Raw genomic sequence first — 23,538 nt, forward strand, 5'->3', positions numbered from 1 at the left:
AAATGCAGCAATGGCTAGGCAATAGGGCTTAAATGACTTGTCCAAGGATCTCCTAGCTGTCTGAGGCTAGATTTGAACCCAAGTCCTCTTGACTCTAGGTCTGCTCTATTCACCGTGATACCTGGCTGTCCCCAAGATAGTCTCTCTTAAAGAGACTATCAGCTCCCATGTAATTCATTGATAATGCTGGAGGCTCCCAAATGTAGAAATCTAGCCTAATTATTCTCCTGATCCCCATTCCTGCATCCCAACATATCCAAAATTAATCTCATATTTCTCCCCAAACTATTACATTTTGTTCTTCAAACTTCCTTCTTTCTGTTGAGGGATCCATTCTTCTAGTCCGCCAAATTGGCAGCCTTAGGCGCCCTCTAGACTTTTCCCTCTCTCTTATTCCCAACCGCCCAATATCCAATCATTTGCTTATTTGTGTTTATTCTGCCTCCCCAAAGTGTCTTGTGTTCTCACCCTTTTCTCCATTCATATAGACAGTGTCTTTCACTTAGACTATTGACCGACTATCTCAGTTCAGCTCCTTGCTTCCCTATCCACTAATTCCTCTGCAGAATTGCCAGAAGAATATTTCTCAGGCACAGGCCTGACCGTCGCAACCTCTGCAGCATCTACAACCTTGAGAGGATCTTTATTACCTCTAAAATAAAATATCGACTCGCTTTGTCCTCATCCTTTCACAATCCAGTTTCTACTTACCTCTCTAGACAGATGCCCAGACTTGCCATCTCCTGCCTTTGTGTCTGTGGCCAGACTGTCCCAGAGCTAAGAACTTTCTCCTTCTTCCCCTCAGCCTCCTAGAAGGCTAGCCTTCTTCTTCTTCCTTCAAGGCCCAGCTCAGATGCCACTTCCTTCAAGAGAACGTTCTTAAGCCCCACCATTGTTAACGTTCACAGTTTTCTCAAATTACTGTATAATTCCTTCTCTATGTGTATATTGTCTCCCTCCTCAGGAGAATATAAGCTTCTAGAAGGCAGAGAGAGTTTCTTTTTTGTTGTATCTCCGGTACCTGACACTATGCCAGGCACACGTAGGCACAATAAACTTTAGTTGAAAAAAGTTGTTAAATTGAATAAAATTATTTCATTCCTTATGCGAAGACCTCTGAAGGTCTCCTCTAACCCTATACTTTTAAGACTTCAAATTCCAGCTATATTTTTAAAAACTCTTACCTTTAGAGATAGGGAATTTGCCCCCCCAGAATGGCTTTAGTCGTATCCCTGTTAAGTATTTAGATGCTATACTATTAGGTTCATATGCTTTAAGCATTAATGTTGATTTGTTCTCTAAGTCGCCTTGAAAAACAACGTAATTTCCCTGCTTAAATGTTTTTAATCTTTTCTGCATTTATTATATATAACCTTATCTGAAACCAACTTCCTTTTTCAGTTTATCTGAAACATAATAGATTTTGCTCCAACTCTTCATTTTAAATGTATGTGAAACTTAGTTTTTCAAGTGTGCTTCTTTTAAAGAACTTACCGGATTCTGCCTTCTGATCCATTCAACTATCCTCTTCCATCTTATGGGTGACTCAGTTCATTGACATGGACACTTGTGATTGTCATTTGTATATTTCTCTACATCCTGTCCTCTTACGCTTTTTCCTGTTTTGGCTATCATCTTTCTTTACAAGTAAGAAGGTGCAGAGTAAAAGAATCCACTTAGCTCTTGTAATCTTATGAGTGACACATCCTGTTTCCTCTCTTTTAAAAGACTCTTATTGTGCCCTTACTCTGCCTCTGATTCCAGATCCCCATCTCCTTCCGTGACTATAAACTCTTCATCTTATACATCTCCATTGTGCAAGAATAATTTTTCCTTTCCTTTTTTCTTCCTTTCTTCCCCAATGGAGCTCTTGGCTCTCCTAACTTTGCCTTCTCTTCAAACAATTAAAAGGGAACAAAATGATTCATGGACTCTCTCAACCTTTTTCTAAAAAATAAAGATAGTAAAATCTTTAAGATATCACATATAATATATTTCAATGTTATATACATAAATTATAATTAAAATATAATTCTCTATTGTGATATCCCTAAATATATATGTAAACCTTAAGGATATTAGGGCCCTTGGAAGACATTTGTTTTATATTTCCTTCCCCCATTAACATGTAAATCACTCATCCCCATCCCCCATTCAATTAAGTATATATTATAAATATAGATTATATGCATAGACCATATATCATAATGAATATATTATCATTCTTTCTTTTTCTTGAGGATTATATTTCCATTTCAAAATGCTTACTAGGTTTTGTTTTTTTTCATCATTTCCATTCTATTAAATGACTATTTTTTTTCCTTGCAGGATCATACTTAGTTTTGAGCAAATAGCTTATCTGTGGTTGTAAACCTTCTCTCTTGCCTTTTATAATGCCATATTCCTCTCTCTTCCTCATAGAGGTAACTACTAAGTTTTGTATACTCCTTCTTGTGGTTCCATTGTAACCGAGTACCTTCTTTTTGGCTGTTTGTGGTATGTTTTTTTCTTTTGACATGGAAACACTCTGGATTTAGGCTCTGATGTGCCCTGGGAATTTTCATTCTGAAGGTTTCTTCCTGGAAGTGATTGATAGACTCTTTCTATTTTCTCTTTGTCCCCTTGTTCTAATAGTCCTGTCTAGTTTTCATTTATAATTTCTTTAAAAATGGTATCCAGACTTTTTGTTCTGACTTGGTTTTCAGATAGCCTTATAATTACTCAGTTATCTCTCCTTGATCTGCTTTTTACATTGGTTTTTGCTATTATATTTCTTAGATTTTCTTCTTTTTTCTTTTCAGTCTTACTGGTTTTGTTTGAGTACTTCCTGTTGTCTTATTGAGTCCTTGTTTTCTGCCTGGGCCAATCTAAGCAGAGTTACCGAGTGAGCTTTTTCCACCATCCATTCTGAGAAGTCACTTTTCCCCAGTCTTTCTTCTCTAGTTTTTCCACTCTGTGTCTTTCTTATTTCATTTCCATTGGGTACTAGTGCAGTCTCTATGGTCAAGATGCCTTTTTCTCTGAAGTTTTACCTGGACTTGTGAGCTCCCCTTCCCATCTCAATTTAAAAGAAAAACAAGACCATAGTTGAGCACCAAAGCGCATCTCATTCTGCATTTTGAATTCATCACCTTTCAGGAAATGGTGGGCTGCATTCTTCATCCCTCGTCAGGAATTATGGTTTGTCATCCTATTAATCAGAGCGAATAAATACATCCTCAAGAGTTATTTGTCCTTAAATGTTGTTGTTATTGTATAAATAGTTCCAGTTCTGCTTGCTTCGTACTGCATCCGTTTATATATGTCTTCCCACGTTCTGTAAACTCATCCCTTTCGAATGTTCTAATGTCAACAAGAGTATTCCATTATATTCACCTCCCATCATTTGTTCAGCCATTTCCTGGTTTATGGCATCTCCTTAGTTTCCAGTTCATGGGTGCACAGATGGGTGCCAAACCTAACAGTTACTAGATAATTATTAATCGGGGAACTGACAAACAAGTCTGATTTTAGTAAGATTTTGGATAAAATTTCATGATGTTCTTGTGGACACAGAGTGACGAAATCTAAGCTGGATGACGGTAGTCCAGTTAAGTACATTGAAATGAAGCAGGTTCAACACTGTACCAAGAATATTAATTAATTAATTGGACCCCTTTTGACCTGGAAGGGACATCTCTGCTAACGTGATTGAGGACTCTTTCCTAAGCCTTGCCTTGCTCGTCCTACCTGTCTGTCATTCCTTCCTCTCAAAGACTTGATGGTATGTCTATCAGACTGGCTTGGTGGGATAGTGAAAATGAGAGAGAACAAAAACTCTTAAGGCCTTGGTGGGCTCAAATGAGAGGCTTAAAATAACAGGGTGAAATTTCTGTTCAGTAGGACAGACTTGGAATCAGGAGCGCCCATGTTCAGATCCTCCCAGGCACTTGCCCATTGTGTGATTGCTATTGCAGGGGCATCCTCTGTAAAATGAAGGGGTTGAGCTCAGCCCTCTCTAAGGTCCCTGCCGATCCTAAAACCCTGATAGAACTATGATTCTAAGGGTAAAGTCCTCTCTTTGGGTTCCTAAATGTGGGCTGGAGACCCTGACTTGGCAGAAGTGCATGTGAAAATCGAGGAAGTTTTAATTGACCATCATTCAGAAGGAGTCAGCAGTGGACAGTGGCTGCTGAAACATCTAAGAGAGTCATGGGCTACCTCGAGGTATAGCCAGGTGGCTCGGTGCATTGAGAAGGAGGCTCAGAGATGGGGAGATCCCGAGTTCAAATCTGGCCTCAAACACTTCCGTAGTGGTGTGACTCTGGCCAAATCCCTTAACTCCTCTTGCCTAACCCTTACCGATCTTCTGCCTTGGAACCAGTGCCCAGTATGGCTTCTGAGACAAAGAGCAAGGATGAAAACAAAAGAATTATAGGCCATATTAACGAAAGAATGAAGGCTAGGTCCAGGGAGCAGCCCATCTCCAGAATACTGAGTTCAGTTCGGAGTGCCACGTTTTAAGAGTGATTGCACCAAATTGCAGTCTATGTTGAAGGCTCTGGAAGCCATAACGAATGAGGAATGTTTGATGGGACCGAGGCGAGCTCTCCATGAAGACGAGAACACCGAAGGGAGACATTTGGTGACGGGACAGTTTTCCTTTGTGTACTTTTGATCAGAGCTGTTCATCTAGGCGGCGTGCTAAAATGCATGAAAGGAGCAAATTGACTCTCTTGTTAAAAACAGCTTTTCTTTCCCTCTTCAGAATGTGCCCACCATGGGGGTCGTTGCTGTTGTCCTGGCCACTCATCTGTGCGATGAAGTCAGTTTGGCAGGTTTTGGCTATGATCTCAGTCGGCCCAAAACCCCGTTACACTACTTTGACAATCTCTGCATGGCAGCGATGAACATACAAACCATGCACAACCTGACAACAGAAACCAGATTTCTACAAAAGCTGGTGAAAGAAGGGATTGTGAAAGACCTGAGTGGAGGAATACACTGTGAATTCTGAAGAAGAGGAAAAGACGCAGCCCACCCATCTGAGCTGGGAGAGCCACTTCGGAACGGGGCTCTGCAAGCAGGTTGCCGACCATATTCTTCTTATCTGTTACTGTGTTAACATTGTGAAAAGCAGCTGGAGTTTTTTTTTTCTTACTCTTTAAAAAAAATGTTCAGTTTATTTTCCTGTGTTATTTATTTGAAGCCAGTGTTTGTTTTTGCACCACGTTTGTACATGTTCATTTTGAGAACTGAACTTAATTGGAAAGATTTTTAAAATCATTTCTGTGATATGGTCTTTTTCCGAAATAATTTACTTTTTAGAAATCTGTCTACATACTGCACATAGAATGCCATGTGATTAGATGGAGGGAGTTGTCGGTCCTTCTCTGGTGGTTTCCACATATTTATTTTCCAGTAAGTTATTCTGCTTGGCTGTGCGGATTCATGGAATTCTTCCAGCGTTGTGTGGAGGAGGGCTAAACCTTGGCAGTGCCAGGGGGATGGCTTCTTTGGGGCAAGGCTGGTAGCAGAGGGGGCCTGCGAGACTTGAAAGATGTTGCCATGTCTGTAGTTTGCTGTTTTTCCTTTCACTTCTGACTATTCTGCGTCGCTCTCTTCCTCCAAGATATGATCTGCTTTGTGTTCAGAAAGGAGACCTTTTGGAGGTTGTTGTTGCTCTTGATGAGTACAGTAAAGCTTCCGGGGAACAATCCATTCAGGAGAAGTGTGTTTTTTGGGTGGGTGAGAGTTCCCACTGCAGCCTTTTCTGGTCGAACTACTTTTGATGGAAAATTCCCTGCAATACGCTCAGCATTTCCTGACCTTCTGCAAGCTTCATCTTTTCTCTAGGCATAGGGATAGACGAAGGTAAAAATGGTTTGTGCTTTGCTCTTTGCTTTTCCCTGAAACCCACATGATGGAGTGACTTTTCCCACTTCTTAAACAACAGGTCTGGATGGGGCAGACTAAAAGCCTGGGCAGGCGTCTCTGCCCTGCACACTCTCTGCCCTGCACACATTCTGGTGAGGCTTCTTGGGGCTGGATTATCCCGAAGTTCAGAGTTGGCTTCTCCCACCCAATCACCACTGGCTGCAGAGATGGCCCCCTTTCTCAGTTAGCCTGTCCCAGCCCGTAGACCCAGCAGCTGCCATCTCCTTTTGCTTCCACATTGTCTTCTTTCTTGTCCTTCTTGCTCACTGTTGTCATAGCACCCGGGCTTCTGGGTGTGGGTTTTAAAATTGATAATCAATAACTAAATATTATATTTTAAAAGTTTTATTAATAATAACTAGGGCAAAAAAACTGCCTGAATGGTCAGTTTGGTAGATGTTAGCAACCCACCGGTGCCCAGCACACACACAGTCTGGGTATTCACAGCTTCTTGGCAGTTTTTACTGGAATCTTTGAGTCCAAGGCTCTTCCTTTTTTTTTTAACCCTTACCTTCCATCTTGAAATCAATACTCCATATTGGTTCTAAGTCAGAAGAGCGGCAAGGGCTAGGCATGGGGGTCAAGTGACTTATCCAGGGTCACACAGCTGGGAAGTGTCTGAGGCCAGATGTGAACATAGGACCGCCTGTCTCTAGGCCTGTCTCTCAATCCACTGAGCTCCCCAGCTGCCCCCTCCAAGACTCTTCCTAATGATCCTGTTGCCCTTTATTTATCAAATCATGTTTCTTTAATCAGAAATTTTTCCTTTTATTTTTTTTTACTTGAATGTCCAGAGTTACTCTGGATTTTTAAGAGTACTATAATACAGTACAATATAGCACTGTGATCATTTTATGTAGTTTAACACACACAAAATACCTTCCATACATAAAATAAGTTAATTGTAACACAATTTCAGAAAAATCCCCGTTTCTCTATCTCAGGTTACGTTTTGATGGAACTAGAAAATACAGACTCATTTAGTAGCTATTTAAAAAACAAAAACTCTCTTCATTCTAGAACCCTAAGCAGGGGTTGGAAAAATGCATCAGAGGACAAGGGATGAATAGGTCCGAGACAGAGTCTCTTAGTTTTTAAAAATAGAATTAAGACAAGCTCTTAACAAAGCACTTGGATTTCTAGATATCTATTTGTATCTGTTAAGTGACTTGGGGCTTTTTTACATTGTTTTATTGATTAATAGAATTAATCCTTTTGACATAAATCACTTGACCCTAAATCAGTTGAAAATGTTTTCATTTTCTTAGTCAAACACGTTGTTTAATTTGACAGGTCATGCTGGTCAAAATGGTCCGCTGGCTTTGTGGGTATCGATAGGCACTTGTACAGAAGAATGCCACGACATAGGTTGGAATCTAATAATGCTTTTTAAAAATCAGTGGCGAAGGGCACCGCTTTACTTCAGCAACATACTAGCAACTCTTTGGCATGGGACCCAAAGGATTGTTGGATTCCCTTTGTCGGTGGCTCATTGCTTCCCAGACTTTTAAAGTGAAGGTAGGAACAGCGAGGCTAAACCCAGTAATTATTCCCAGGATCATTCCCTATTTTCAGTCCTTTTGTGCAAATGATTAGGTTTTCAAAAATGATGTTGACAAGTAGCATAGAGTGCAGGGAAAATCCATCGTTCTCGTGATGGTCTTTGCAAGGAAAAACTACCTTGGTATAAATGAGGTTTCTAGTATAATTCTCTAGCACCGACAGGATGTTGCAATAAATAATGAAGCTGTGCTCTTACACACACACACACACACACACACACACACACACACACACACACACACACACGAGCTGACAACCAAGGTCACTCTCAAACAAAGGCCCTCCTTGTTTGCTCCTGGTTATCCCAACTGCTCCCATGCCAGCAATGAAAGGAGACTTTCTTTAGCTTTAGAGCAAAGCCTCCCTCCTGGGCTCTATTCATTCCTTCTCCACTATGGCAAGTTATCCAGACCTCTCACATTTTTTATTTAGAGGACAACTACTTGAATGTCCTATGACGATTCTTATGAAACCACATGAAAAAAGGGGGCCAGATCTCAGGAGCCCCACCCCAGGGAGACAGCACAGCCGCACACCAGCTCCCTTACATCTTGCATCATGACTGAAACACAACCATCTCTCCTGGGTACATTGACATTTACAAGGCAAGAAAAGTCACCCAGGAGGCTGGTTCCTTGCGATCCAAAAAATGGCACATGAGATACATAAAACTGAGGCTATTTGTTACATCAACATAAATGTCCACGTGTGCTGCTTTGGGCCTGGAAATGAATTAAGAAAACCACAGGGAACTCTAGGTGAATCATTATCTGGCTTTTTAAATGTTAGCCTCGATGTTTCGAAGGCTTCAGGGACCTGTGGTTTCTGCCTGTGAGTCTTTCCCTTTGGAGGGAGATGCCAACCTTCCCCACCTCAGAGATGGCACTTCATGGGTTTCTGAAGCTTGCCTGATGTCCAGCCATGTGGGAACCCCCCCCCCCAGACAAAACGAGGCCCCTAGAGCACAGACCAGCCCCTCACCGGGCTATACCCAGAGTCTTCCCAACTTGGGAAAACCTGTAACTGTTTGTATTTGCTTGGCACAGAAACTTGGGCTTATCTTTGTGCCACTCTAAGGTGTAGCCATAGAGTTTTAGTAAAGGAAATGCCTTTCTCATTTGAGTGATTGTCAATATTGATTTGTTCACCAGCAACCAGAAAGCAATCACTATTATAGGATTTCTTGATTTTTCAATTAAAAAACCCTCGGATTAAAGCTTGCATTTTAAAGATGTTATGTTGAGAAAACAGCATATTGGAAGGTGTCTTTAAATCATTTCTTTACCCAGAGCAAACATAAAGTGTTGTTTTTATGTGTTTAGGATGAGGTCGGAGCCCTACCAAACACAGTGGTTTCTATCCGTTGTCCTCTGGGATGAGAATGAAGTTAATCAATTTTAAGAAAATAGGCTATTGAACAAAGTGAATCTTTAGCCATGTCAGCTCCTAGCAGCAATAGTATTAAATCTGTTTATTCACTAACAATTGGGGAATTAATTTTAAAACCATGGTAATATTTCTGCTCTATCTGTCTATCCATCCATCCATCTATCCATCCATCCATCCAACCAACCATCCATTTATCCATCTATTTACCTATCAATCCATCCATCCATCCTTCCATCTATCTATCTATCTATCTTGCATGTCCTCATTCAGGAGAAAATCAATTCCAGGGAGAAGTATAAACAAGATAATAGTTTGTTCATTAAAAATGTGGAAGAAAGGATCTCCCTTAACTGCCAGCCAGTGTTAGTAATGCATCCAGTGGTATGGAAAAAGGGACTGAGATGAAAGAGTCTCCAAAGGACCACAGTCACTCACAATGAAGTGGGAGTGGATCCTAGCAGGACTATTGAGGATTTCATTAACTGGTTGTTTTTATTGCTGTTGAACCCAAATGAACAACATAAACCTCAGCTTCCTTGAGGGCATGTATCTGACTTTTCTTCACTGTCTCCCACACCGTCTTTGTACATGATGGGTGCTCGGCAAATGCTTGTTCCTGTGTGATGAGCTGCTGAAAAACTGTAGTTGAGTCTTTATTAAAATGGTACCTATCATTACTCACCAATTGTATTAAACATAACTCATCCACTTATAGGGTAAGAATGGAGTATGGGCCAGTGAAAGCAATAATAAGGAAGCCATTTCCCCTTTATGTTTGGAAATCACCGAGATTTTTTAAATGGGGAAAAATAACTGAGCAGATTTTATAATGACTAAGACTCTGGGCATCCTGTAAAGAAAATCTATAGGCAATATGTGGAATTAAGATCCACCCTACCTCTTGAAAGATGTACAAAAGCAAAAAAAGTAAATGGAAATGTGCTGCATTGGCATTCAGACTGTAAACTGGAAGATTATTTTTTTGTACCTGAAATTGGATTCTTGCATCAAAGGTAACTGTGGTGGAATGTCTTGTACAGTATTTGGAAACTAAGCCGATTCACCCTTTTTGTGGTCTAGTCATTTCCTGTCTGCTCTTTTTCACCATCCTTTCTCAGTTATTGAAGGCCCCAAATAAGGGATGTTCTACTTTAGGCACCTTTCCTTTGTCAGGACAAATGCACGGATGAGTGATAGAGTAGCAGAAAGTGCCCGTGCGTGGGCTTTTTAAACCTATGTACAATCCTGCCAAATGACTCATCTTGGTTTTTTAGTGTACATCCGGTATCATTCTATCTACCTCACAATAATGTTCAGAAAATGGGGTACTATTGTTAATGTGTTTTGGGATTCTCCAATGGAAGTCTAAGAAAGGACCCATTATGATAATCCTCAAAAATGGCACATGAAATAGCCAGAACATCATGATTAGTTTTGAGGATGTTTCAAAGAACAGAATTTTAAGAGATACAGTAAAAAGAATGCTACTTAAAATAATGGATTGGGGCTGGTAAATGTAAAAGTCACTCATTTGCTTTTAAAATGAAGAACATGAAAAATAAAGTTTTTATTAATACAACAAATGTATTTAAAACTAAATCATGGTCAGGGTAAGAGAGAAGGAAACAGACACTCACATCTGCAGATCAGGAGGTGAAAGCAACATGAGAGCGCCAGGGAGTTTTTGTGCCGAATCTACAAACAACATTGTACAGTTTGTTTTGATTATCCACAATGGTCAGTTGTTACCATGTTCCTTGCCCATTAAAAGCTGATGAAATCTCCAGCAATTAACACAACCTTTTCTGTACTGAGAATTACTTTTCTCTTTTTGTGTCTAAAGTTTATTTTTTAAATAAAGGTTGATTTTCCAGTGGAATTTTCGTGTTTTGGATATATATCATTTGTGTTTTAGACATTTTATTTAGGGTGACCAGCAAGATGACAGAGTAATTGTTTTCAAGTCCCAGCTATCCACAGCCTTCAGGGAAGGAAACTACATCCCAAATATAGTGTAACTAATACTCCATATTAAAAGTCAGAATCGCCTACATCAAGTAAAGCTTACTGAAATTACCAGTAGGGAACTTGAGTAACCAAAGCTCCTCCTTGGCATCCTCTCCCCCAGCCCACTATTGCAGCCTTGCAGCCTTGTCTTCAGGGTCTGGATGTGAAGATCCCTGCTCAATCCCCTTGCAACATGATGTGGCCCGGTACCCCCAATCTGCATTCCACAAGAGGCAGCAGATACTGATTTTGCCACTATGGGAAGGGTATAAGAGTGGGGTCCATGAGAGCATAGTATAAAAGCAGTATAAAAAGAGAATTTAAGGTTGGGGATTGGGGACTAGCACCAAAGAGAAGGAAAGGGTACCATGAGGAAGGAAGTGTATGTCCAAAGTGTGAAGATTGGATTTAGCTATCTCCTGAATGTAACAATGAAAATACTTAGTCTAACAAAATCAGGAATGTCTTGTGAACTTTACATTACTCCACCCTACTTAGTCTAACAAAATCAGGAATGTCTACACCCATACTTAAGGATTAAGTATCTAGGAGGATGGCCTATGATAGACATGTGCTAGCAAATGACAAATCAGAAACAGCTGACACACCCCTAGGCTGTCCTAAGGCAAGCTTAAGCTACCATTGGTACAGATGAAATACAGGAAAGTGATGTAAAACCATCTATATATTTGGCATCACTTCCTCTCTTCGGGCTCTTTCCCTGGAGAGGTGTCTCTGGCTTGCAGTGTGCTAAGTGTTCCGACATCTTGGCATGGTGGCAGCTATTGTTTGGTTTGGCAGTGAGTTTTCCCTTGATACTATACTGGGAGAAGCTGAGTAGCTAGTTCAGTTTCAGGCATCTTAGCTGAGCCCTCTTGGAGTTTAGGCTGATTGCTTTCTCCTTTACCTTCCAACACTATCCTCTTAAAAGCCACTAATTTGAACTCCCCCTGGCACAGGCCAGGCAGGAAAAATCCTACACCTTTTCCCTCTCCTTTCTCCTTAATTTCTTTCCTCTATATTAATTAAAATCACCATAAATTTCCAGCTGACTTGATATTTGGGATATTCCCTGGTGACCAAAATTAATTTAGTTTAGGTCTCAACCCTAAAATTATCCTTACAATAGTCAAGAACAGGGGACCTTGTGAAGCATTTTCTCTCTGCGATACCTGCACCTAAGAAGAGCATCTCCAAGAAAAGGTTGCCCTTCCTAGTACTGAGCCCTCCATCTGGGGGAAGTGGATGTTTAATAAAATAGACGACTTTCAAACATTCTTGATGAAAAAACCAGAGCTGAACAGAAATTTTGATTTTCTATTACAAGACTCAAGAGAAACATAAAAAGGTAAACAGGAATAAGAAAATCATAAGAGATTCCATAAGGTTAAACTGTTTATATTCCTACATGGAAAGATGATACTTGTAAGGACTTTATCATTATTAGAGTAGTTAGAGGGAGCATATATGGTAAGTACTGGCATCAGTTGACAATGATGGGATGATATAAAAAATTTAGGAGTGAGAAAGGAGGATACACTGGGAAAAGGGAAGGGAAAGAAAAGGGTAAAAGAGGTACGTAAGAGTTTTTACAGTGGAGGGTATATAATTGAAAATGTGTTACCCTAAAAAAGAATTACAATTCCCAGGATCCCACTGACTTCCTGTCATTGTTTACTTCCTGTAGACAGGGAGTAAATTGAGTCGGTGGTCTTGCTCAGGGCCTCTCTTTGGCTTGATATCACAAGCATGGTGGTGGTAACTGCAAGGGTTAAAAGCTAATTAGCCATGGGCAAGTGGTTTTTATTTTGTATCCCTTTTATTCCTTTATTTCTAATGATCATTAATAAATCCCCTAAAATATATCTTTATTATTGAGATTTAATTTTAACTTTTACAAGGGAGAAGATGGGAAAGTGGTGGGCAATGCTTAAAATAATCTCAATGAAATTGGCTGAAAGAGGGAATCACAAATACACTCAGTTGAATATAGAACTCTATCTTATGTTTTTCATGACAATTCTTTTGCCTTGATTAAAGACCTTTGCTTTGAAAACAAAATAAAACAAAACATAGTGGTCGTGAAAACCATAACCAAATGTCAAAAAAATGGACAAGGAACAGATTCATATAAGCATCACCATCATTGGACTCTCTCTACTGGCCACCTCATCTTCAAATATGGTGGAATTGAGAAGAAAACCCCTGACAATTTCAAGATGTGAAAAGATTCCTTCAAATATGCCTGTATCTTGAATAAGCTAAAGCTGATCATGAGCATGGTATCACTATTGATATCTCCTTGTGGAGATTTGAGGCCAGCAAGTATTATGTGGCCATTATTGATGCTCCAAGTGTGACAAGGAAATCACTTTAAAAGACTGATATATATTAATTTAAGGTCGCCAAGGAATTCAGCTATGTAATTCCTAAATGAAAACTCAAGTCAGCAGTCAACCTTTTATGGAGTTTAATTACAAACAGGATGAAGAAAGGTATTAGAGATAGAGAGAGAGAGGGAGAGAGAAAAGGGGAGAGAAGGGAATAGGGCTTAAATACCCCTTCTGTTTAGGCTGGGCCAAAAGGCCCAAGCCCTTAGATAGCTGGGGCAAAGAAAGGAGATCAGTCCCTATTACTCACGTGACCAAAATGGAGAAACAGTCTCAGGGGCCTCCACCTCCAGCTTCCTTCAGAGCCGACTCTCAAAGCACCACCTCTCCCAGCCAAAAACCTCTCCAACCAACCCTCCTCAGTCCTCAGACCCCTCTCTCTTTAAGGAAACCATCCAAGTTCCCTCCCCTCAGTTCTCACATCTACTAATCACTGTCCATGTCTTCCCTGTGCCAATGGTGGCTCTAGCTTAACCCAGGACCGCCCAGAGGTCTGTGGCTTTGCACATGTCTGTTGAAGGTCATATTCTCAATAATTAAATCTCAATCCTTTGCTACAGCCCTTCCTAAATCCTGTTACCCTGAGTAGGGTAGAGATTGGAATAATTAAATTTTGATCTATGCTGCAGCCCTTCCTAAATCCTGTTAGGACTGAGTAGGGTGGAGATTGTAATTTCCAAGACCTGGTTCTGTCATTCCAAGTATCTCTATTGTATCAATTCTAAAATTAATCATGACTCAAAGAAATTCCTGTTCTATGCTTAAGCATAGGTCAAAGCCCTTTCCATTGTTCAGCAAAAGGTTTCTGTCCTAAAGTAATCTTAAGAAGGGAGGAAGAGGGGGGCAGCTGGGTAGTTCAGTGGATTAAGAGCCAGTCCTAGAGATGGGAGGTCCTAGGTTCAAATCTGGCCTCAGCCACTTCCTAGCTGTGTGACCCTGGGCAAGTCACTTGACCCCCATTGCCTAGCCCTTACCACTCCTCTGCCTTGGAGCCAATACACAGTATTGACTCCAAGACGGAAGGTAAGGGTTTAAAAAAAAAAAAGAAGGGAGGAGGAGGAACCTCCTTTGCCAATGGGGTTCACATTCCAATAGAGTTCCCACTATCAATAGGAAATTTTTCAAGTATGAAATTTCCTAATGGTGAAATTTCCAACATTTATAAGTCTAAGAAATTTTAAGGTTTACACAAGTCAGAGATTTTATCAAGAATATGACTACAGGCACAGCTGACTGTGCTGTCCTTGTTGTGGGTGAATTTGAAGCTGGAATCTCAAAGAATAGTGAGCCTGCTTATACACTAGGTAGGAAACAACTGATTGCTGGTGTCAACAAACTGGATTCCACCAAACCCTTCTACAGGCAGAAGAGATATGAGGAAACTGTAATGAAGTCTGAGCCCATGTTAAGAAACGTGGCTGTAATCCTGACAGAGTAGTTTTCATACCAGTTTCAGGTTGGAATGGTGACAAATTGCTAGAGCTAAGCTCTAGTATGCCTTGGTTCAAGGTATGGAAAGTTCCTTATAAAGATGGCAGTACTAGTGAAACTTCACCGCTTGAAGCTTTATATTGCATCCTACCAACAATTCATCCACCCAACAATTCCCTCTGCATCTACTCTTCCAAAATGTCAAGATTGTTGGTATGGTACTAGACATGTTGGCCATATGGAAACTGGTGTTCTAAAACCAGTCATGGTCACCATCTTTGCCCCAGTCAGAGTTACAACTGAAGTAGTGTTGAAAGCTTTGAGTGAGGCTCTGCCTGGGAATAACGTTGGTTTTAATGTCAAGCATGTGTCTGTCAAAGAAGTCCATCATGGTAATGTGGCTGGTGATAGCAAGAATGACCCACTCATGGAAACAGTTGGATTAACTGAACAGGTCATTATCCTGAATTATCCAGGCTAAATCAGTTCTGGCCATGCACCTGTTCTGGATTATCACTCTACTAAAATCCTTTCAAGTTTGCTGATCGTCATTCTGGCAACAAGCTGGAAGATGGCCATAAGTGTCTGAAATCTCATGATGCTGCCATTGGTGCCATGGTTCTAGACAAGTGTGTGTGGAGAGCTTCTCTTGACTATTCTCTGATAGGTTATTTTGATGTTCATGACATGAGACAGACTATTGCAGTTGATATCATCAAGGCAGTTGGTAAGTAGTCTGCTGGAACTGGCAAGATCTCAAAATCTCCCCAGGTTTGTTGAATATCTGTACACCTGCCATTCCAATCTTATTCAGTGCTGGAATAAAGGTCCCAAAACTGTGTCTCAGTTAGCCATTTGAGTTTAATAGTAAAAGACTAGTTAATGATTACAGTGCCTTGTAAAAGCTTCAGAAGGAAAAGAATGTTTTTTTTGTGGGCCATTTGTTTTATGGCAGTTTTAAGTTATTAGTCCTTAAAATCAGCCATTTAAAATGTAAAAAGGCAAAAATAATCAATATATCTTTTTATAAGCCTCAATGCAACAAGAATAGAATATGGTTCAGGTATCACAAATAAAAGAAACACACCCAGTTGGAGACATTATGAAGATCTTAAATAATGAGTGGGCCAAAGAACAAATCATAGAAATAATTAATAACTGTGTAAAATAAAAGTATAATGATGAAACAGCATACCAAACTTTCTGGGACATAGCTAAAGCAGTTCTCAGAGGGGAAATCATATCCTCACAATCATACATGATGAAAATAGAAAAGGAGATTAATAAACTGAATGTGCATTTCAGAAATTAGAGAATAAAACAAAAGATGTACAAAAGAAGAGATTAAAATTAGAGGGGAAATAAATTGGAAACAAAACCCTACATAAATGATAAATAAAATTAAAGACAAAAAAGATTAATCAAATTAATGCAACCTTTAGTCAGTCTAATTAAAAAGAACAGAAAATCAAATCAATAAAATAGCAAATGATCTAGGTGAAATTAACAAAACCAGAAGAAAGAAAAATAATTAGAATATATTGTGCAGTATATATCCCAACAAAATGAGAACACAAAAGAAATAGAGGAATACCTTCAAAAATATATTACTCAAACTATCAGAAGACCATAACGAAATATTTAATAACCCATTTTCAGTACTGTAAAGGAACTACCAAAGGTGAGGGGGTAGGAGGTTGGGAGGCATTTGGATCTGATGGATTCACAGGAGAATTCTAGAAAATTTTAAGGAATAATTAGTACCTATATTTCACACATTATTCTCAAAAAATTAAGAAAAACCCCTACTAGAATTCTTTTATGAGTCAAGAATAGTATTAATACCTACATCAGGGAAAGGTAAGATGCAAAATAAAACTATAGGACAATATAATTAATAAATATTGACTCAAAACTTAAAATCCTATCAAATAAATTCTAGCAATTTATTCAAGAAAGCATTCAATATGATCAAGTGGGGTTTATACCAGGGATTCAAGCATGGTTCAATGTTAGGAAAACAATCAATAATTAATCATTATAAAAACAAAATATCCAAAACCATTTGCTCATTTGAATAAATGCAGGAAAAAACCCTTGGCAAAGTACAACACCTTTTTATAGTAAAAATTTGATGTAGTATAAGTATAGTGAGATCTTTTTTTACATCATCAAAAGCTTCTATCAAAATCCAAAAGCAAGCATTTTATACAACAGGAATAGATATACTAGAATCTAATAAATATGGAAGTGAAACAAGGATGCCCACTCTCCCCATTATTATTTGATATAGTTCTGGAAAGGCAACCAGAATGAATTGAAGAAAGGAATTTAAAGAATAAAGGCTGATAAGGAGACAATAAAACTATTCCTATTTACTTAAGAAAACCCCAGGGAATCAACCAAGATATTAGTTGAGATAATAATTGCAGCAAAAGGGCAGGCTACAAAATGAATCCTCAAAAATCAACAATATTTCTATATAATAATTTCAAAGAAGTAATCACAGAAAGGGAAATCGAATTCCAAATAACTACAAGATGCATATCTGGGGATTGATCCAAATCCAGGGGTCCCAAAACATAGAGAACCCTTGTATAAATTCAATTGCAAAGCACTTAAAGAATTAAAGAACAATCTTAATAGCTGGAGAAATATTCAGTGCTCATGGATAGGCCATACCAATATAAAATAAAAATGATAATACTACAAAAATTAATTTATACTTTTAATGCTATACCAATCAAATTACCAAGAGGATACTTTATAGAGCTTGATAAAATAATAACAAAATTCACCTGGAAGAACAAAACATTTGGAATATTAAGTTATGATGAAAAAAAGTAAGGCTGAAGGAGGAATAGTGCTTCAAGATCTCAAACAATATTATAAAGCAGCAGCCATCAAAACCATGTGGTATTGGTCAAAAAGTAGGGAGATTGTGTTAGGGTCCGTTTAGGGGCCAAAGGAACAGAACAGACGCTGCAATCAGCACAGAGAGGTGGTTTATTGTAACTCACTTCACACGCGTAGGGAGGAATGCAGTGAAGATTTGCAGAATTAGCAGATGAAAGTAATGATTTTATTCACAGTATTAAGATCTTTTCAGTTATGAAGTTAATTGCAGTAGTTCAGAAATAATAACTCCTGTGCAACTGTTTGATAATTCTGTGCATATTTTTCCAGCATAAGACAATGCTATAATTTTAATAACTGCACAAGGTGAAATTTTTCAAAAAGCAAAAATTGTGTGCAGGCAAACTAAGGCTTAAGATCCCAGCACACATGGATCAAATCATAAGTGATTTATAGGATGATATTTTTATGATTATGTGTTTGAAAAAGCAAATATTTAAGCATCTATATATGCTGCTTTGCAAAGTCTATTGTACATCTATATCCTGAACAAGCAGGGGATATCGCTTATCAATGCAAACTGTTGTGGGTTCATTTCACCTCTGATAGATATCCACTGTATATTTTGGAGCAAAAGGTGCATTTCAGCATGCTCCTGGCACAAAGGGTGAACTGTGAAAAGTGATGGGAGATACTCACTCTCCTGGTTTATGGGTTCAAGCTCAAATGAAGAAGTAAACAAAGTGATTACAGATAACGGTGCACTGCTATCTATTCCACACAGCTTGGAATAGCAGGGCTTTTAACAGCAATGCAAGGGCTAGATTGCATAGCTCATGGCTTACATGCAAGCTATGGTAAATAGAGCTCAAGGGAATTCATGTGCCCCAAGGTTCATAACTGAAGGTATAGATGTTCTGTCACTTTCTAACTCTCTGAGACCCAATGAGGCTTTCATTTGGGGTCGAGGTTTTCTGTTTACTTTCTCAGATACATGAAGTCATGGACAGATATTCTGTTCTATGAATATATGGGTATTTGGTAAGAGATCTATGCCTGAAAATTTTGAATGGTACTGGTACAATGTGTAACTTGAAATCATTTTATTGGAATTGTTCCATGTTAGCCAAATTTGATCAAATATCAAAAGGGTATAATTGGGAATGTTGTGACAGTATAAGGAATGCTGTCCACTTGCAGCACAAATAGGTATTACTATCCAACATGTAATGATGATTGTTGTCTTATAGGGTACATTATATTTGCAAACAACATAGAATCAGACTTATCTAGAAGTCAATTTTGTTTAGCTGTGACTGTTCCACTTTCGTAAGGAAAGGGGTGGATATGGTATCACTAATCATCTATCTCTTCTACACCCCAGAAGGAATAATCTTTATTTTTTTTGTAATAATCAATATTGAATGTAATGATAAAGATCACATTGTATGAGATGCCTGAATTGGGTTGAATATCATCGAGATATTAAGACTGTAAGGGTCCCAAGGGGATGATAATGTTGGGCTGAGGTCTTGTTTGTGTGTTCACAGATAATGAAAACATCTGGTCACCCACGTCATGCTTCATGCCAGCTGACACAGACCAGGAAGAGAAGCAGACGGACGGTGATGGCATCAGCTATCTGCATGCCAGCCACAATCCAGGCACGCTGGAGGGACACTTCTTTTGGTGACTAATATCACTCCAGAACAATGACATTACACTATTAGAGACGTTTGCTATTAGACCACTGATGGACACTTGTCATGCTGACATCCATTGAGACGTGGTACCCAGAGAGAGCAACATTGAGTATGCTAACTCAGAAGGACTGAAAGACACACTCATTTCTGTACGAGACACCAGATGTGTCCCACACTCCAAAGGCTTTGCTATGGTATTGAGATGAATTAGCTACAAGTTGTCTAGCTACTAATGTATACCCTGTATTTTGTATATGACACTGTCAAAAGGAATGTATATTGTATGCATTGTAAATCTACCATTTGTATTGTAAGAAATGCTGTTATCCAACAAGGGTATAGACCTTGGTATGACTCTCCAAAGAGGAGGAGATAGAAAACTTTCATTCATAGCATAGATCTGATACTTCTGACAACCAAAATGAGGTGCTAAGCAGAAAATGCTGCACAGACATGGTTAATGGACAGATGACACTGATGTTACTCTCAAGAAAGGCTGAGAGATCAGGGAAAAGACACTAGGAAATCTTTAATCAGGAACCTGAGTTATTGTCACATTGAATATTATACACTAACAACTAGGTATGAAAAAGCTATGTCAAATTCTAGAGGTACAAGAAACCGTAGAAATTGTTTCTACATGGAAAACAACTTAAGCTTCTATTTGCCCAAACATTGGTTTGGTGGAATGAATTTTGCAAATATTGGTAATGGTATAGGCTTGGTTATCATGTTGATGGGTTTATTTATACAAGCAGAGATTTAAATAAGGATGACATAAGGAATATGCAGTCAGAACTTGAAATATTACTTCATTATCACCATCATGGTTATTTAAGCTACAAATCAGAATGTAAAGTGTATGGGAATATTGGTATTTGTTAAAAATTGCACTGTGATTGTTGTATTCATGTTTTTGCAAGGCCTGTAATGGTGCAAAATTATGTTCATATACAAAGCGAATTTTGATCTATTTAGATCAGGAATTAGGAATCATTGGGAATATAAGTTCTGATATTTTACATTGGCTCAGCAGAGCCAAGAGAATTTTGTATTAATTTTGGGATCGGGTTCCCAGGATCCATTTTCTACGATCATTTGACATGTGATAACATGATCCTCCAGAATTGTTCAGAGAGGATATTTTTCTTTGAAGGGATCTCTCCCAACACACAAACAAAAAGAAAAGGGAGAGGAATCTCATAGAGATCAGTATGTTCATTTGAGAGAACACTTGATTCATTTTCAAGTATTCAACTTTGATTTTTCTGTTGCACAATTATTGCCAGACCTTTTAAGTACAAGGAAAGTACTGTTAATGCTCTGATCCAGAATTATGAAGGTGCAAAGATTCTAGAATTACAGTCACCTGACAGTCGGTAGACATGAGAACATGACAGCAATTGTTAATTTTCAGATGACCATTCTGGAGAGCGATGTCTGATTGCATGTAATGAAGCTTTCATTATGGACCAGACAGCCTCAGCCACGATTATACACTTTCCATATGAAATGGATGTTTGAGGTTGGGAAATGCAGAGACGTGGCGTGCTGACACCCTCAGTCGCTGAATGTCCTGGCATCGAGCTACCAACCAGTTTCCTATGTAGCAGGCATCTGGCAGTGAGCACGGAAAGATCCCCAAGATGCAGTATCAGTACGAGAGAAAGGAAGGACTTGTCCTTCCTCTCCAGAGATAGTATTTTGCTAACTGTTGAAAAGGCGGCCAACTTCTGATGGTCCAGACTGTGAAAGGTGGCGTGTTTGGTTATTGCTCCTGTCATGTGAACCATAGAATTCTACCTCATTAGACGAGGATCAGTAGCATGGAAATTATTTTCTTAACATTTTTATATCTACTAAGACTGTTGCATTGATCCTGAAATGCAGACAGGCAGATAGAAAGATCAGTTTGGGATTTTTAAGATTGATCACTGAACCAGTATATGCTGAGGTTCACTCTGGATTGTTATATCTAAGTTATACAATCAGGGTGGGTTTTTCATCTCTGTATCAGAATATGATTATGCACCAGAGTGTTTGTATTTGTTAATGCTGTGATGTTGCTACACTATTCATTTGTGTGTCAAACAAAAAGGGGGAGATGTAGCAGTCCACACCTAGCTATGGGCAAGGGGAACAGTTGGTATGTGCAGATTGCCTTGGAGGAGAGCATGCTCAGTCTTGAGCATGCCCGGTATTGCTCATGGCTGGGAAGGCCTCTGACCTTTGACCCCAGCCATGATAACCACCCAACAACCACGGACCCCAGGGACTCCAAGCCACTGAGGAAAAAAAAAAGTGTGGAATGAAAGGGAACTAGGCCAACGAACCTGGTGTAGATAAGCACCCTTCCTAGGCCAACGAATCCTGTGTGATAGCCACATTGACCTCTCCACCCTGTGTGATAGCCACATTGACCCCTCCACCCCGTGTGATAACCATATTGATCCTCGGTAAGCTCCAAGGGTATATAAGCCTGCCTTAAAGTTTGCTGGGGGGGGGGAACCCCCTTTGGGCTCCTCCCCACGCATGTGAAGTGAGTTACAATAAACCACCTCTCTGTGCTGATTGCAGCGTCTGTTCTGTTCCTTTGGCCCCTAAACGGACCCTAACAATTGATGCGACAGATTAGACAAGGGAGATTCAGAAGCAATAGACCTCAATAATCCAGTATTTGATGAAACAGAAACCCTAAATCACTTAGAGGAAAACTCCCTATCTGATAAAAACCACTGGGAAAACTGGGAAGTAGTCTAGCAGAAATTAGGTTTGGACCAACATTATATATTCCACAATATATTCCAAATGGATTTGTTATCTTAATATGGGGGGGGGGGGGCTCTTGGCAAAGGTACTGGAGGGATTTCCCATTTCCTTCTTCAGTTCATTTTATAGACAAGGAAACTGAATCAAGCAGGGTTAAGTGGCTTGCCCAGGGTTACAAAACTAGCAAATGCCCAAGGCTAGATTTGAACTCAGGAGGATGAGTCTTTTTGATTCCAAGTCTAGAACTCTGTGCTCCATGGTGCTACCTGGACAGGACAACACAGCCAAAAATAAAAAATAAAAAGTTAACATAGGGATAGGTAGAACAATGCACAGAGTGCCAGGCCTAGAGACGTAAGACTTGGGTTCAAATGTGACCCCAGATACTTCTTAGCTGTATGACTCTAGGCAAGTCACTTAATCCCAATTGCTTAGCCCTTAGCTCTCTTCTGCCTTAGATTCAATAGTTAAACAGAAGGTAAGTTAGTGTAAAAAACAATTCATGTAACAAAATTATAAAGATCAAATATTGTTACAAATAAATAGGTATGAGAAGCCACGATCAGTCCACCACTTCCTGGAGGCAGATGTCATACATTTCACATGTTTTTCAACTTTCTCAATGTATAGATCAGTTGTGGTGACATTTTTCCCTCTCTAAAAAAGAAACTAACCCACTATTTGTCCTATGGGGTGGCTGTTGGGAAATGGAAGAGGAAGGGATACATGGAATACTATGGTGATGCAAGAAATAGAAAACATTGTTTTAATTTCCAAAAGAACCATAGGACTATTTAGGAGGATAAAATAAAACAAATGTTTTCACAAATCTATTGGTTCATATAAGCCCAGTCACTTAATTCTAATTCTCTCTGCAATATAAGTACCAGGAACATACCAATGTGAATCAAGCCTTAAGATTTCTTAGCAAGTTCCCCTTCCTAACTCATCAAGCCTTTCTTTCCCTTCAGAGGCATCTAACCTAATCTTGTCTAGGTCAGAAACAAGACCAAGTTCTGGGGAGGGTGGGTAGCAGCTTGGTGGCTCAGTGACCTGAGAGCCAGGCCTGGAGATGGGAGGTTCTGGATTCAAACTTGGATTCAGTTATTTAGCCTAGACCTGGGTAAACTACTTAATCCCCCTTGCCTAGCCCTTACTGCTCTTCTGCCTTGAAACCAATGCACAGTATTGATTCTAAGATGGAAGATAAGGGGTTAAACAAAAAAAGGCAAATTCTAGATCTGGCAACGTCCATCTCCTGCTGCCAGCCTTCTCTGATTGGTCAGACCATAGTAGCAACCTTCCCTTTGACCCCAGGACTTCCATCTCTCCTGCCTAATCTCCAGTCTTCAAATAGAAAAGAAGTAGTGAAACCTGGCCTCCATCTGACCCTGTGAATGTGCCTTGACCCTCTCCTGCAGCTCTTACCTCCTGCCTGGTCTCCTCTTGCCAAACAAGGGCTAGAGTCCCTTATAAAAGAGGAAACAGGCAACCTCAGTAAAATTGAAAAGATT

General features: G+C 39.5%; 1 protein-coding gene and 1 pseudogene across 12 annotated transcripts in view; both read left to right on the forward strand.

Annotated features, from left to right (window-relative positions):
• ST3GAL5 (ST3 beta-galactoside alpha-2,3-sialyltransferase 5) overlaps window positions 1-21,814 on the forward strand; it is a 72,388-nt gene extending 50,574 nt beyond the window's left edge. For 11 of the 12 annotated variants that reach the window (XM_056813327.1, XM_056813299.1, XM_007477737.3 and 8 more), the window contains one exon: window positions 4,748-10,747. In XM_056813327.1, the coding sequence (XP_056669305.1) occupies window positions 4,748-4,996 (249 nt within the window). In that variant the 3' untranslated portion in view covers window positions 4,997-10,747. Of the gene's footprint in view, window positions 1-4,747; window positions 10,748-19,102 lie in introns of those variants that run through there. The other variant, XM_056813304.1, reaches the window with a different exon arrangement.
• LOC130456516 (elongation factor 1-alpha 1-like) lies at window positions 12,790-15,499 on the forward strand (annotated as a pseudogene).
• Window positions 21,815-23,538: the final 1,724 nt, after the last annotated feature.

Source organism: Monodelphis domestica, chromosome 1, assembly GCF_027887165.1.
Source record: "Monodelphis domestica isolate mMonDom1 chromosome 1, mMonDom1.pri, whole genome shotgun sequence".
Classification (NCBI taxonomy): Eukaryota; Metazoa; Chordata; class Mammalia; order Didelphimorphia; family Didelphidae; genus Monodelphis; species Monodelphis domestica.